Source organism: Dreissena polymorpha, chromosome 3, assembly GCF_020536995.1.
Source record: "Dreissena polymorpha isolate Duluth1 chromosome 3, UMN_Dpol_1.0, whole genome shotgun sequence".
Classification (NCBI taxonomy): Eukaryota; Metazoa; Mollusca; class Bivalvia; order Myida; family Dreissenidae; genus Dreissena; species Dreissena polymorpha.
Genome location: NC_068357.1, coordinates 138,127,610 through 138,143,826, shown reverse-complemented (window position 1 = coordinate 138,143,826; position 16,217 = coordinate 138,127,610). Strand labels below are relative to the sequence as shown.

The 16,217-nt window shown below is 34.8% G+C and overlaps 1 protein-coding gene across 1 annotated transcript in view; it reads right to left on the bottom strand.

Moving 5' to 3' along the window:
• The window catches only part of LOC127872631 (uncharacterized), a 95,581-nt gene extending 84,828 nt beyond the window's left edge, over positions 1-10,753 (bottom strand). Inside the window, exons 1-2 of the mRNA XM_052415961.1 lie at positions 10,661-10,753; positions 1,467-1,603 (exon numbers count right to left, since the gene is read on the bottom strand). Of these exons, the coding sequence (XP_052271921.1) occupies positions 1,467-1,593 (127 nt within the window). The 5' untranslated portion in view covers positions 1,594-1,603; positions 10,661-10,753. The remainder of the gene's footprint in view (positions 1-1,466; positions 1,604-10,660) is intronic.
• Between the last annotated feature and the right edge of the window lie 5,464 nt (positions 10,754-16,217).

Here is a 16,217-nt window from a genome sequence, read left to right as displayed (position 1 = left end):
CATGTATGAGCTATTTTCCAGGGTTCCCGCTGTCGATCACCATTGGCGCCAATGGCGACAAAATAAATATTCTGGTGACTAATTTTCGCAAATGGCGTTTTTTTCGAAAATCTGCATTTTATCTGCTTAATATTTCCTTCATATGACATAAGGCGCTCTGTTTACCAGCCGCTTTACGGCAGTCTTTATGCAATCAATTTCCGTGATGTAAGCGACACTGCTGAAATCAAAGGAGCATGCGACTGTCGCAAAGTGGCATGCAATGGTGATAATTGCGATTATCTGGGGTGTTGTTACAAGTTATCTTCATTGGTCGGCAGTTTTATTGCTTCAGAGATAAGGCAACATTGAAATATACCGACTCTGCGCTTAAATGTGAAGTGTTTGTCACAGTGTTCGCAGCCGATTCAAGACCGTTACGTTGACAACCATGACAATCAAAAAGGTAAGTATCGATTGTTTTTGGAAAAATCGTTGTAATTATAGAAAATAATTAAACATTTTACATGTTTTGGTTCTATTTATAAGTGACATGATATTTCTGTTTTACTCGTCAAAATGGCAAGTTCAGAGTGTATAACGACTTTTAGAAAGTGAACATAAGATTCTGATAATTTTGAGACTCATTCAAAAATGCAAACGGTCCCCCGCTAACATTCACCAGCTAACATACAAAAACCAAACAAAGACAGTTGTTTATCAGAGTTTCCTTTCCTTCAATATGATTTCCAACAGACAATCTATGCTGTGTGAACTCTATATCAATTCATTCAACTCCAGATGTACTGTTTAAAAAAAGATGAGCATAGTTAAGCACATGAAAATCAATTTGACATTTGATATACACAAATGCATATTTAATTTGACTGTTGTGCTATGGGCTCTATGTAGTAGGTCATATGCTAGCATATATTTATATTATTTATACACTGCACATTTATTGATCATTATTAGTATTAAATTAATATTATTTCCCTTTTTGTATTTTCAGATTACCAGAAAGCTTCTGAAGCACCCAAACTGTGGCAACATATTCAGGATGCTAAGAAGGTGTCTAATCAACAAGACTTACAACTGATTAAATGTGCCTTTATTTTATGAACACTGTTAAATGTGTTGTTATTATTAATCATACTGTTATTAAATCAATTCATTTAACATACAGTGAAATGCTCAGTTTTTGTTTGTATTATAATAATATAATATGTTTGTATTATAATAATATGATCTTCATTGCCCAAATGTAGCCCCATTTGGCGAAAGTAAGTGGCGACAACTTTTTAAAGCCCAGAGGGAACCCTGTTTTCTGAAAATAGGACAGAAGAACACACAAATATGTTCAAGATATTATGCTTTATCCAATCAATTTTTACAAGTTAGTAACCTTCATATTGATTTTATTTTAATGTGCAAGCAAGTTCACAAAGCCTAAATATGTCAAAAACATCAATGTCAAGTGCACTTACCAATATTGTTGTTTTCAAATAAATTTGGAGTTTCCAAGGGTTGAGCAAGGGTTGACCTTATGCCAGTATTCACCACAACCTGCACAGTTCCGTCTATGTGTTCCGTTTCTTCCAATGCGCCAGCCATATTTCAAGTGCTGCAAAAAATGTGTATCCATTTATTGAAAGAGCATTATTTCTCTGCAAATTGACACAAAAAGATGTCAAACGCATATAGGCGCTCATTAGAGGAAATAATTAAACAAGAAGGCCAAGATGGCCCTAGTTCGCTCACCTGAGAGGAGTCGGTGCATTCAATCTTTACCTAATGTCAAACTTGACCTAGATATTGCCCAGACAAACATCCTGGTCAAGTTTCGTCATTATTGAACCAAAACTCTGGCGTAGGAAGTGTTTTTGTTTTTGTAAGATTTTAAATGATGACCAATATTTTGAGTTGACCCCCCTTACCAAACATCAAACTTTGCTTAAAAGGATTTTGTATAATATAATGAAAATTTGGACAATCTAAGGGCAATAATTATGACATTAATTCTGTGATTTTGCTCATCATCAAACTTGACTGAGATCTTTCAGCAACTTTGATAAAGAGTGCTTGAGAAATGTGAATGCTAGAGTGTTTAAAAACCAAATGTGGACGGAGTGACAGCGGACAAAGACCAATCCTAACACCTCACCTGAGCAATCAGGTGAGCTAAAAATTGTGTTTCACCGAACTGAGCCATTTTCCAACTTGTCCAAGAAATCAATAAAACCAATGTATTGACTAAGTTTCACGATGATTAGGCAAAAAATGTGACTTCTATAGTGTTCGATCTCAAGGTTTCTCTCTATATACATGCAGTCACATAAGGAAAACTGCCCTAACCCCCTGGCAGCCATGTTTATTGACCCATCGGGACCATTTGCAAACTCATCTGAGATATATATAAAACAAATCTATTCACTAAGTTTCATGATGATTGGGCAAAAAATGTGACTTCTAGAGTGTTCACAAGCTTTTTTTAATATATAAATATAAGAAAACTGCCCCCCCCCCCCGGCAGCCATGTTATTCAACTGACCGGAACCATTTTCCAACTCAACTCTCGTATCAAGGAAACAAATGTTCTGACCAAATTTCATGAAAATTGGGCCAAAAATGTGACTTCTAGAGTGTTCACATGTTTTCACTATATACATATAGAGAAAAATGCCTCGCCCACTGGCGGCCATGTTTTTTCACCGATCTGGACCATTTTCGAACTCGTCCGACATATCAATAAAATCAATGTTTTGATTAACTTTCATGATGATTGGGCAAAAATTGTGACTTCTAGAGTGTTTACAAGGTTTCTCTATAGCCATATAAGGAAAACTGCCCCGCCCACTCGCGGCCCTGTTTTTGAATGAACCGGAACCACTTTCGAACTCAACCAACATATCATTAAGACAGACATATAGACAAAGTAACATGAACATTGGGCATTAAATGTGACTTCTACAGTGTTTACAAGCTTTTTATATTTTTTTTCGACATAGTGACCTAGTTTTTGCCCCAGCATGACCCAGTTTCAAACTCGATCAAGATATCATTGGGACAAATCTTCTGACCTAGTTTCATGAAGATCAGACAATAAATGTGGCCTCTAGAGTGTTTACGAACAAATGTGGACGGACGGACGACGGACAAAGACCAGTCACAAAAGCTAACTGAGCAATCAGGTGAGCTAAAAACAAGAGCTGTCACCATAGGATGACATACCGGTATGCTCCCTATAAACGCTTTGATAGAAGTTATAGCATTTTTCGAAACCTAAACGCGGACCCTAAGTTCAGGGTCAAGGTCACAGGGATCAAAATTTGTGTGCGTATGGAAAGGCATTGTCCATATAAACATGCATACCAAATATGAAGGTTATACATGTATCTTAAGGGACATAGAAGTTATGAGCATTTTTCGAAACCTAAACACAGATTTTGAAACCTAAACGCGGACCCTAACTTCAATATAAAGGTCACAGGGGTAAAAAATTGTGTGCGTATGGAAAGGCCTTGTCTATATACACATGCATACCAAATATAAAGGTTATATCTCAAGGGACATAGAAGTTATGAGCATTTTTCGAAACCTAAACGCAGATTTCGAAAACCTAAACGCGGACCCTAACTTCAAGGTAAAGGTCACAGGGGTACAAAATTGTGTGCGTATGGAAAGGCCTTGTCTATATACACATGCATACCAAATATGAAGGTTATCTCAAGGGACATAGAAGTTATGAGCATTTTTCGAAACCTAAACGCAGATTTCGAAACCTAAACGCGGACCCTAAGTTCAAGGTCAAGGTCACAGGGGTAAAAAAATGTGTGCGTATGGAAGGGCCTTGTCCATATACACATGCATACCAAATATGAAGGTTATATCTTAAGGGACATAGAAGTTATGAGCATTTTTCTAAATCTAAACGCAGATTTCGAAACCTTAACGCGGACCCTAAGTTCAAGGTCAAGGTCACAGGGTTAAACAAATTTGTGCATATGGAAAGGCCTTGTCCTAAGGATTCTGGGTCTAGACTGCATGTACATGCATTCTGAGCATGTCTATGCAAAACAGCCACATCATGGGTTTTAAAGGACTTTGATCATGTTCAATTTTTCAATCTCATAATAAGACCACAATATTAAATTTAATAAGCAAGTTTCATGAAAATTTTGTCAAAAGTGTGATTTCTTTACTATGGTATTCAAAATATCAAAATACATGTAGTTCACTACAGATGAAAAAGAAACCTGCCCCTCCCCCACCTATTTTTTTAACTTAGCCTTTCAGCGAGTGTTTCCTTCTTTATAAAGTACCGGAAAATGGCACTTTCCCAATTCGGAAAACACTTCAACTTTCCCAAGTGCTGTCCAAAACTTTCCCAATTCAGGATTTTAAAAAAACAACGCATTTACACGGATGGTTATGGTTAGATTGGAGTGCGGGTTTTAATTTGTCTTACCTTGCAAAAACTGTCAATTTCGTCTGATTTGTCAGTTTGATATTCTTAATCGGTTGAAATGAGGGCAATTTTTGTATGGCCAATGTTTGCAATGATATTTAGCTACAATTTTACACATAGGTTTATGGATTTTAAACAATAATGACTTTGTAATTTGCACTTTTGTTGAATTTGTGACATTATGCCTATTTGGCATGTTCAAGTTCAACATGTTCAACACACAGGTGGAAATAACGTACCCTGGATAGTATAACGGCCCAGGAGCCCAATATATTCAAATAAAAAAAATATAAAATCATGTTTAATGAGAGAAAAAATGACAAAGAGCCATGAACAAAAATCCCCTATCCTCATATATTGGAATCATAACAAGCATACATGCCATACGTCCCGGATTGTCCGGGACAGTCCCGGAAATGAAGAACTTGTCCCACTGTCCCGTAAATCTGTCAAATGTCCCGGAATTTACAAAATCCATATATACATGTACCTTATCTTAGGCTTAACTGCACCTCGAATCTGTGTATATCTGCAGCGTCTCCATGACAATGCCTACCCGAATAGGCACACTACGCTACGTGTCAAAATCGATCAATTAACAGGGGTCCTGTTATCATATCGATTGTTTCACATTCGCCGTCAAATCGAAAAGGCGGCATTGTTTAATGTGCTTGTTAATTGACTTTAATCTTCTACGTCATTATTTCCCGCTGCGTAAGGGCAAAGAATAGTTGTTCACACATCTGAAGTCCAACATCGCTGAGTAAAAAATTAAAAGCAGTTTATGTTCTACCGGTACTGTTTTGTTGTATTTGTTTTATTGTGATTGGTTGTATGTATTGTGAGTTGATTTGAGTTGACGATCTAACGGTACTGTATTGTTGTATTTTTTATCATATAAATGTTATAAATGAATAAAGGCGTATCAACAACTACGCATTACACACAGGTCTTAATAACAATAACGCAGTGACGTCACCATCTATGTTTAGAACGCTTACACTGAAAACACGTGGCTTGTCATTGTGTCGCACCGGTCTCAATAACGTGGTGACGTTACCATCTATGTATAGAATGCATGGCTTGTATCTAGTAACGGAAGTAGTAATGTTTAATTTGACGTTAATTGATAAAGTGTATTTCGGATAGGCTTTCGAACTTTTGCAATTAACGATGCGAAACAAAAAAAACCATACCAAAAATGCATATGTCTATAAATATTGCTACATTTTATACATGTTCCGGAAAATCGGCAAAAGTCCCGGACAGTTTAACTCAATGTCCCGGAATTGGTCTGAAAAATTATGGCATGTAACAAGGTCATTAACTTGAATTTCTCATAGACCTGCTGTTGGGAGCCGCAAAAATGTAAAAAAAAACTTTAATCTAAAGCATCCCTTAGTCCTTTTATGGGCAATTGGACAACCTTTCAAAAAAAGTTTACTTCAAAGAAATCTGTCCAGCCGTTTACTCACAGTCGGCCGATAACCAAGCAATATTTCGAGCCCGTTTGTCCACCCGAATAAATCTTCGACAGAGTTTCAAGCAAAATTTTTTAGTTTTTTTGCCCTTAATCGAAAGCTCGCGTCCTATTTCTTTAAAACAACGAGGCATATCACATAATGCATGCATATGCAACCATTTACCCCTAAAAACTAATTCCAATACAATCAGAATGATTAGTATTTTTCATTTATTTACATTTGTCAAACCATCGTTGTTGTCAGGGTTTTTTTTTTAGAGAAAGGGAAAGACGCTGGACGCTGGGTAAAAGGGGAAAATAGAGGGCAAAAGAGACATATTTGGGGAAAAAATAAAAACTGTTCATTTCAATGTCTATAACTCAACTACAGACTTCAGGTGTTTTTTTTAGAAAAAACGGCATGTCTCTGACCTTTTTGTTCTTAAACACATGAACAATGATATTAAAGTCAAAGTCCTAAATAAAGTTGCAGGGGTAGATCTAATAATGGGAAATGTTTTCAACAGGGGCCGGGGGACGATGTCAATATTGTGATTTCAATTTCATGATGAATGGGTAGATGATTTAGATCTGCTACAGTATTGGAAGGGAAAGGTGCGGCAGCTGCTGATTGTGTACTTTCACTTTCACAATGTTCGATGTTGATTACATGTACCTCCGAATCCTGCTGGGTTTTAACGGTTTTTGATTATTCATTCTTAAAAAATGCGTCGTCGCAATTAATATTTTCCGAGTCCTAACGATTTATTTTGTTCTATATGAACGCCAATTGTGAGACCTTTTTTTCCTTTTTTTGATGAAAATTCGACTGGTTTCCAGTAATTAATTGATGAAACACCCTTCTCGCGCAAGACCGGAATCCAGTAAAATAGTCACATGATTAATATGATTAGTTGCCCGGTTTCCATGACGTAATTTAAGAGCTATATCTAGAATCACTGGTATTCCCAGATTTGAGTGTTCGTCGGGAGAGAGAGAGAGAATGTTGTACATGGTACAAATTGGACAAGTGTCGACTTCCCAAAAGAAAAAAAACATTTCTTTGAGGGTAAAATAATATATTTTGGTAAAAAATTATATTTTTGGAGGGGAAATTTTATTTTTAGGGGAAAATTCTGGTAGGGGAAGACGCCGAATATCGGCGTCACTTTCTTAATTAAAAAAAAAAACTGGTTGTTGTTGATTCAGGGGACAAAAATTCCACTCGTCCGCTCGTATTGACGAATGAAATCTTGAAAGGACGAGTGATTTTCCCTAAAGCTCTCGTCCTACAGGACGAGTGAAAAAAAGCTGATGTTAAAATATGTATTTTCTGACCAGTAAGACTATTTTTCATTAAATAAAATCATTTTCTTAAAGCATATCTATTCTGAAAGTCAAAATGAACCGGAAAATGTTATTGTAAATTTCATACAGGAGGTGCGCGTTGTGATGCGAGACTGTGTCCCCAGTAAATATTAGCTTTTTGGTGTAAACTTTGCGCGTCCATGTTGACAGGGAACCAGCCGACTGCACTCACTGTAAGTATTGATTTTAAAAGAATAATTTAGCCACAAAGTTTTAAACCAGTCTGAATTTCGTCTGATAAACGTCTGACATACAAGCGTTCTTTAAAGGGACGGGGGCGATGTTCAAACGTCCGAAACGGAAAGCACACGAGCATTAGAAAAAAAAAATTATTTTGCGTTCCTCATAAATAAAGTAACTTATTAATAGATTTCACTGCTTAACATTTCTTTTGTGATCAGTTGGCATGATAAATGAGTAAGCAGCATTTTAGCAGCGATATTGGAAACTTTATTAGTCATATCAGCCCTTTGCAATCTTTATTTCACATATATTTGAAGGACGAGTGCATGTGTTTGCAGGACGAGTGAAAATTTTAATGCACTTGCCCTGCAGGACGAGTGCAGTTTAGAAATATTTTTGTCCCCTGTGATTGGATTTCTGCGCCTGGCTCTGTCAGTGTAATTCACTGCTAAGCCGGGTTCAAAAGAAATGGCTACGTGTGTTTTCAAGTAAATCAAATTTAGAGTTAAAACAGTTGTTGCAAAGAAAATATAAACTTTTGGAATTAGTTTTTAGGGGTAAGTGTATGCATATGCATGCATTATGTAACATACCTCATTGTTTTAAAGGAATAGGACGCGAGCTATCGATGAAGGGAAAAAAAGCTAAAAAATATTGTTTGAATTTGAAAATCTGTTGAAGATTTATTCGGGTGGACAAACGGGCTCGAAATATTGCTTGGTTATCAGCGGACTGTGAGTAAACAGCTGGCAGGATTTTTTTAAGTAAACATTTTTTGAAAGGTTATCCAATTGCCCATAAAAGGACTAAGGGATGCTTTGGATTAAAGCTTTTTTGACATTTTTGTGGCCCGCGAAGCCAGGTCTATGATAAATTCAAGTTAATGACCTTGTTATGATTCCAATATCAGAGACAGAGGGTAGGGTTTTTTTTTCATGGCTCTTTGTCAATTTTTCTCTCATTAAACATGATTTTATATATTTATTTGAATATATTGGGCTCCTGGGCCCATAACCTATCCAGGGTACGTTATTTCCACCTGTGGTTCAACATACAACACCGGTGTCCAGTCGTTACACCCCCTGGACGTTACACCCCTGGTCTTTACACCCTCAAAGCCTGGACATTACACCTCCCAAGATATTGATTAGATTAGAAAGGTGTAATCAACTTATGAACCACTAATTGGATTTGTCATGTAAGTCAAGATGACACTGATGAGATTAATGGTTGCTCAAATTATTTAATTGAGCAGCCATCATCTAAAACATTAATTTTTATTTCACCAGAATGACTGTAATAATATGCATCTAACTCATAAATACTTTTTTTCAAGAATATACAGACAGAAAAAACTTGAAGAAATAAAAATAATGATAAATAAAATAGATATTTAGGATAAACAAAACACAACCTTAATTAATATACATTTATTTTTATTTCACCATAATGTAATAATATGCATCTAAATCATAAATAATTTTTTTAAGAATAAACTGACAGAAAAAACTTTGAAAACAAAATAAAAATAATGATAATACAATAATTATTTAGAATAAACAAAACACAATCGTAATTTATATACATATATTTTTATTTCACCATAATGTTATAATATGCATCTAAATCATAAATACTATTTTCAAGAATATTCAGACAGAAAAAAACTTTGAAAATAAAATAAAAATAATGATAAATAAAAAAATATTTAGAATAAACAAAACACTTTCTTAAATGTATACATTTATTTTTATATCACCATAATGTAATAATATGCATCTAAATCATTAATACTTTTTTTCAGCAATATCTTTATCTCAGTGTATCACATCTGTTACTTAAGTTTTATTACTATTGTAGTAACCATAGTATTTCACTTATCTATTGATATATCTATTTGATTAGCAGTGCATAAAATGCATGCAGTGTTATGTCTCTGATATTGACAATGAAGCAAATCTGCCCTTAGGCTATTTCATATCACTAAAACAAAAGGAGGTAACTTGCTATTAATTTAATAGTTACTTCTAACTTGTCTCCTTTCAGAGTATTAAGAGGGTTTTTTCCTTTCATATTTAAAAGTTCAATTGGTCTTAAAATGAATAAGCAATCAAAGTTCTGGATTTTACCAACAAATAATGTTTTCCAATTGTGGGTCTCCTCTATAATCTTCTTTTTAATTATTTTTTTTTGTTTTAATATTTTTTTCTTATTATGTTTTTTATTTTTATATCAATTGAAAATAAAATATATTTTTCACTATTTTGTTTAAAAAGAATTTAACAAATCTAGGCAAGAATACATGACAGGTAAGGTGTGACAGTTCAACAACACATTTTTACCAGAAAAATCCAATTGACTAATGAAATTTAATAATAATGGTGTAAACAAAGTCCTTTAATTTTAGGTGTTATTTTTACACTTTGATAATTAACAAATTATTTGAAAAGATCAAACAATGATTTTCACACCAAAAAATTGTTATTTCCTAATTAAAACTCAGGGCCCTCAATCTATCAAATCTGCCGCCGAAGTCCCCCACCTGAAAAGTATACTTTTTCCCCCTTTTGGGGGAAAAAATTCCCCCTAACAATTATTTTATTTTATTTTTTAATAGAAAGATGTGTCTCATGATTATTATATCTCAATTCTATTTCAATTTAATCTTTTCAAACATACTAAATTATAAAAAATGCAATGAATATAGTGCAAACATGTACAAATGAAATAATGAGAGAGTAAGTAAAAAAATCCCCCAAAAAGGGAAACGCCACGAAAATTCCCCCTCCTAAGAGCTGTGTACCCCTTCCCCCAAAGTAGTGTGAGGGCCCTGAAACTGCACATCAATAAGACAGACAGACAAACAAACAATAAAAAAAACTTGGACAGACCCCCATTGGACACGCATTAAAGCAGGAACATCATTAATCAAGTGAAGTGTGCCTCATGATAGGTGTGATCACACCTAAGTAACCTAATCAATTATGTTTACATCTTGGGAGGTGTAATGTCCAGGCTTAGAGGGTGCAAAGACTAGTGGTGTAACGTCCAGGGGGTGTAAGGACTAGAAATCACAACACCTTGCCTATGGTAAAAATGTGAAATTCAGATAATATGTAATAAATGAACAATTGTGTGTTCAAAATGATAAGAAACTGATTAAAAGGTACTAAAATATCAGAAAAACCAAGAATGCTTACACTTATAGGCCGCAATTCGAATAATCTCAAACAAATATAATCTTTAGGAAAATGTTCCAGAAGCTGAGAAGGGCGGAAGTAGATGGATGTAAGGTTACAATCCACTATGTTAACTCTTACCTTTTACCCTATATGCGTTAACTACATCTTATTCTCCTAGCAGAGTTGTCGTTAGTGCCTCAACATACGTGTGAATGTAATGAACCGCAGTGTAAGAGAGTGGCTACTACTATGCTTTTAAGCAAAAATTGTCTTATACTATAGACCGTACTTTACGGAGGCACACTAAACGATAAACTCAGTATAAATCTATTTTATTGTGTGAAACCGTCGTTTCGTATTATTAATAAAGTCGGTGTACCGGATTTATTTTACATTTTATCGTGATGGACACTTTTTAACATCCGGCTACCTGATATAATGAACAAAGGCATGTTTTTATCGCCTACGTATATAATTTTGTGATTGCGAGGATTCATTCATTCTGTGCGACAGCATCAGACACTACCAGTGGCCGCCAACCTCAAACTACCAAGGGCAGAACGACTAAATCTACACCTTGGGTACTCCGACAAGTCAAAGGGGGAATCTCACAACAACAACAACAACATAGGCTAACAACAGACAATATCAAAATATTATTATGGCGATTATAGAAGTGCTCCAGCTAGGATTTAAAAGGGACAGGGGGCTTTTTTGTCAAAAAAGGCACTTTTAACACGCAGTATTTTGTCAAAAGAGCACTTTCGAGCACGCGGGCGATTCTGGAATGCTTCCTGTTGTATGTTAATTTATATGCTATTAATTGTTAAAATATGTTTGTCACATTATTCTTAAACCATTCTAATATAATGTCTACAATGAGGAATAGATTAATTACAATGTAATAAGAGATTTATTAATTATTATAATGTAAAAAAAAACAATTAAAGGACAGAGGGGAGGGCTAGGAAGGGCAGGGCGGAGGTTCGGGAGGGCAGGGCGAAGGTTCGGGAGGGCAGGGCGGGGCGCCCTTCAATTTAGGCATAGCTGGAGCACTGTCATCATTGTGGCCATACCACGTGGTCCGTGACGTCATTTTGGCTAGCACGCCAAGTAGAAAATTGCAAACATTGCCTCCGCTGAGAAACTTCAATTCCACGCAAGTATCTTATTATCTACTCTATTTTGACGAAATAAAGCGTAGGCTATGGGTAAAGTTGAGCACTATTCCCGGTTATATAAATATTTGACACCAGATGAGTAGTTTGGTCTATCATACGAGGCAAATTCCTAGTTTTTACGTCACAATTCACGCAAGCACGACAAGCACATTTTAAATCTTCAAAAATATCCGTTTTATATTCATTTTTGCAATGTACTAATATATTCGGAAGTGGATAATTCCATATAAAATGTGTTTTGACCGAAAAAAAATCTCTTAAAACAACATCGAATGACATTTCGAATATACACCAACAATTTGGCTAACACGACAAGCAACGAAATTCAAGGCAAGCACGACAGGTCGATATTTGGCTAGAACGGCTAGTATTTATAAGTGTAGAATTGGTAACTTCTATGTTGTCAAATAATATATCTCAATTAATTTAAATGTGTGTGTCCCTTAAATAGTTCGTGTCTATTTACTGTCTTTTGAGAATCTGTGCCCTGTCCTGTGTGCGTTCAGCCTCGTATAATGTATATAAAGTAACGTGTTTAAGATTTTTAAACAGAACAAATGAACACAATCTGCACTTATAAATGACTACTGAATCGAAATTCTGACATTATGTTACCATTACTAAGACTCTTCGCCAATGAGAGGTGAAGGGTCATGAATTTTATAATTAATATTTATATTACCGAGAACAGTTTTTGTTAAAACGTAGAAACACGTGTGAATTCATATGGAGCATATTTGTGCGTTCAAAATAATGCCTTTTATAGTTTTATAGTTTATAGTCATTTTATAACGATATACTACACTGCCTTTTGCCAAGTTGTTTTAATATACAGAAAACATGTGGACTATATGTTTGGAACAATCGCAAAAGTGCCAAAATAAAATATGCCGACCAACCTATCTTTTTGTGATGTAAATGTAAAAGATAAAACATTAAATAAACAAAAGAAAAGTGAATATTGTTAACATATTCATATTTCAACTACACGTATAATAAGAACAAGCGTACCCAGACGAGACGTCAGCAACACGAATGTCCAATGTGGATGTAATATTGGATCAAAACCAAAGATTAAATATTCAATGAAGTGAAATATGAATACAAAAACACACATAATGTTTACTCATCACACAGTCCCAGTCGAAATGCTGTTGCTAGTTGAACATAAGGAGTACGATTGGAAAGTGCGAGAAGAAGCGAGAGCAAGTTGTTACCTTCTTGTAGACTTTGACTCGACATCAAAGAAATTTAATCAGATACTCCCTTTCTGTAGAATTCCTTGTTTTAAAGGGATTACAATCAAGAAGCTTCACTTGTTATAAAACACAAATTTAAATATATATTTATTCATGTGCATAATGTGTGTTTTAATTTGTCCAGTATTTAATGTAATGGAAGTGCTGAATATTAACTTCAGTCAAATAAATGTTAATGTTATGTGTTTCTTGTCGCTTTTGTAAATCCGATCACAATTGACTGCAAATAATTAATTAAAGCTTCGGCCATCATTGAGTCAAACGTTGTTTGTATAACTCTTAAAATGTTCCAAAACTATCAATATTTCAACTGCCAATGACAAAAGATATTACTTCATGTTATATATCGTTTAACAGAGATAATTGAGAAATTGGGATAAAAGTAATGTTTAATATAACACAAATGCTCATTTTTCTTTAATGTTTTCGTGTGATTTGCTTCATGCAGCTAACGAACAACGAAGATTTGCTCCCTCTTTGTGAGAACCAATTACACGGATTTTGCATACATTTTGAACCTATTTGTTTTATTTTCATTTGTTTTGTTTCAGAAATGAACACTACGCAGTGTATGTTGTATTATTATTTTTTATTAATGAAACAATATTAAATGGCATCGTCTGAACCGCAGTGCAGAGTACACACACATGATCGTTTGATTACACTCTTTTGCAGTTGTCCTTATAGTGCTAGTCCGTTGCAAAATTATGTTTGTCATCTGAGCTAAATTAAGAGTGTATGAATGAAAACTTCATAAATCGGTTTACTCTGAAATTACAAGGATAAGAGGTTTAATATTTTGTGCGTAACTTCGTCTAGTGATCTTATACTAAAATTATTCATAGCATACCCTGGTGTAAACATAGCAAATCGTAGGGTCACATTATTTATAAAGACTCATATTTAATATGTCTCAAAATTTACATCATTAAAACGACAAGGCCCAGATCTGTAATACTGTGCATGTAACATCATATGTTGGTCTCTAATAAGAGTGTTCAAATTATTCCAAAATTATGTTCAAATCGGCAAGCCTAGAGGCTTGATTGTTTCTTTAATATGTTTATAGTGATAACGCCATTAAAAACTGAGGTAAATTACTCATGGTTTAATTAACCATGTTTTTATGTTTGTAAATTTACATTTCCGAAGCTGCATTAATTTTCGAGTAAATCGTTACACGGGATTTAAGGTATATCTTGTTAAGCTAAGAAAGGGCAATAACTCCGGTTATGTTAAAAATAAAACAACATATAAGTACTCTTATAATCCGGGATATCCGATCCCCACCACACCCCTAACTACTCCTCAATTGAATATCTTCGTAAAATGTTTTAAATAATTAAAATCATCATAAGTCCAAACTTTCGAACGTCTAAGAAGTTAGGAATGCTGCGACAAACTCCGATACCTAACATAATGATTCCTAGGCGCAAAAGGACCTTTTTTACTTCGAAAATACACAAACAGTACAATCTGATTTTACTTTCGTACTTAACGTCACTGTTATCACAAGTTATTCACAGCAAGTAAAAATAGCTTACTTCGTATGTTCTACAGCTAGCGTTATCTATTAGTTTTACTACTTTTACGACCACTGTCCCATACGGTGTCTTGCATGTCTTAAAACTTGTTAATTTAGTTAATTGACCCTTCAGATTTTCCACACACACACACGCATTTTACTGAGTCGGCATTACCTCTGACAATAATGATACCTAGTCATGATGTGTGTTTAATTTGTCACCAAGAATAAGTACATGCGTATTATTTATCGTGACAAATCGTCATCGCCGTCATCATCACCACCAGCGGCGGCAGAAACAGTCAAAGCGGCAGCAGCAGCAACAAAAAAACACAGAATCAAACGTAGCAAAAGCAAAATCACTACTATCACCAATTACCACTACGGTCAGCAATATACACTTACTCATGGATGCGCGGTGAACAGTCAAAACTGTTTCCCAAGGTATCAGGGATAACTTTGGTACTGTTGCCCGAGGCCGATAAGCCGAGGGCAACAGTTCCATATATCAGCCCTGATACCGAGGGACAACATTTTTGACTGTTCACCAAGCATCCATGAAATCAGTGTTTTATTACCTGATCAAATTTCCAACATAGAAATAACAGCAAACTAAATTTTTATTTACACACAGCAGTAATCGATAAAATAAATAATTTTGACTGTTTAACTGTAAAATGACGTCATTTTTTCGACGAAATGACGTCATTATTCCAGCGGGACACAGTTCAAACTGTTGACCGGTCAACAGTTCGATATTCACCGGTAACAGTTTAAAACATTGCAAATTTCTTTTTCGACTAGGAAATAGCAAAAAATAATCAATTATCATTTATATAAGACATCACGTAATAACATCAATTATTTTTGCCATTATCAATCATCATTTTCATTGTTGACGACCATCACAATCATCATTATCATTGTTGACGACCATCGTCGTCATGGTCGTCATTATCCGATCATTGCTTTTTTTATTATAACAACTGGATTCTAACTGAACAGGCGTCGCTAAACCGATACATTTTTATTGTTACTTTTGTGAAATGTAAAACAGTGTGTAGGCGAGATTTACATCTACATCGCTAAATTCTGTATTACATCTGATTTATGTATTACGTGTAACATAAGCAGCAATACAATTATCAACGATCGACGTATTTATGGTTAAAGCGAGTATTATACGTTGATTTAAACAATAAAAATAAACATGCAGGGCGGTAACCAATCACGTAACATTCTTAATTGATATTATTTGGGTGAATTTATCGACATATAAACTGCGACGAACTAAGACAAGTGTGGCCAATATTTGTTATAGTTTGGGTCACCAGGTCGTCAGTATATACTTGATGTCGGCGATTGACCAGAGACCATTTGTAACATACTGCTTCTAAAGAGCTTAATTAAATACACTCAAGATTGAAAAAGCATTATGTTGCCTTGGAATAAACTGTTAATGTTAATTCCATAATATACAGCTCAGACGATGTCCATTGCAAATATTCTCAACTAAATAAATAATTTGTAAAATTATCTTCATGCTCTGATAAATCCGAAATAATAGAAAGTATCCAGTTGTGTTTTATAACAAAGTATAATACTATAAA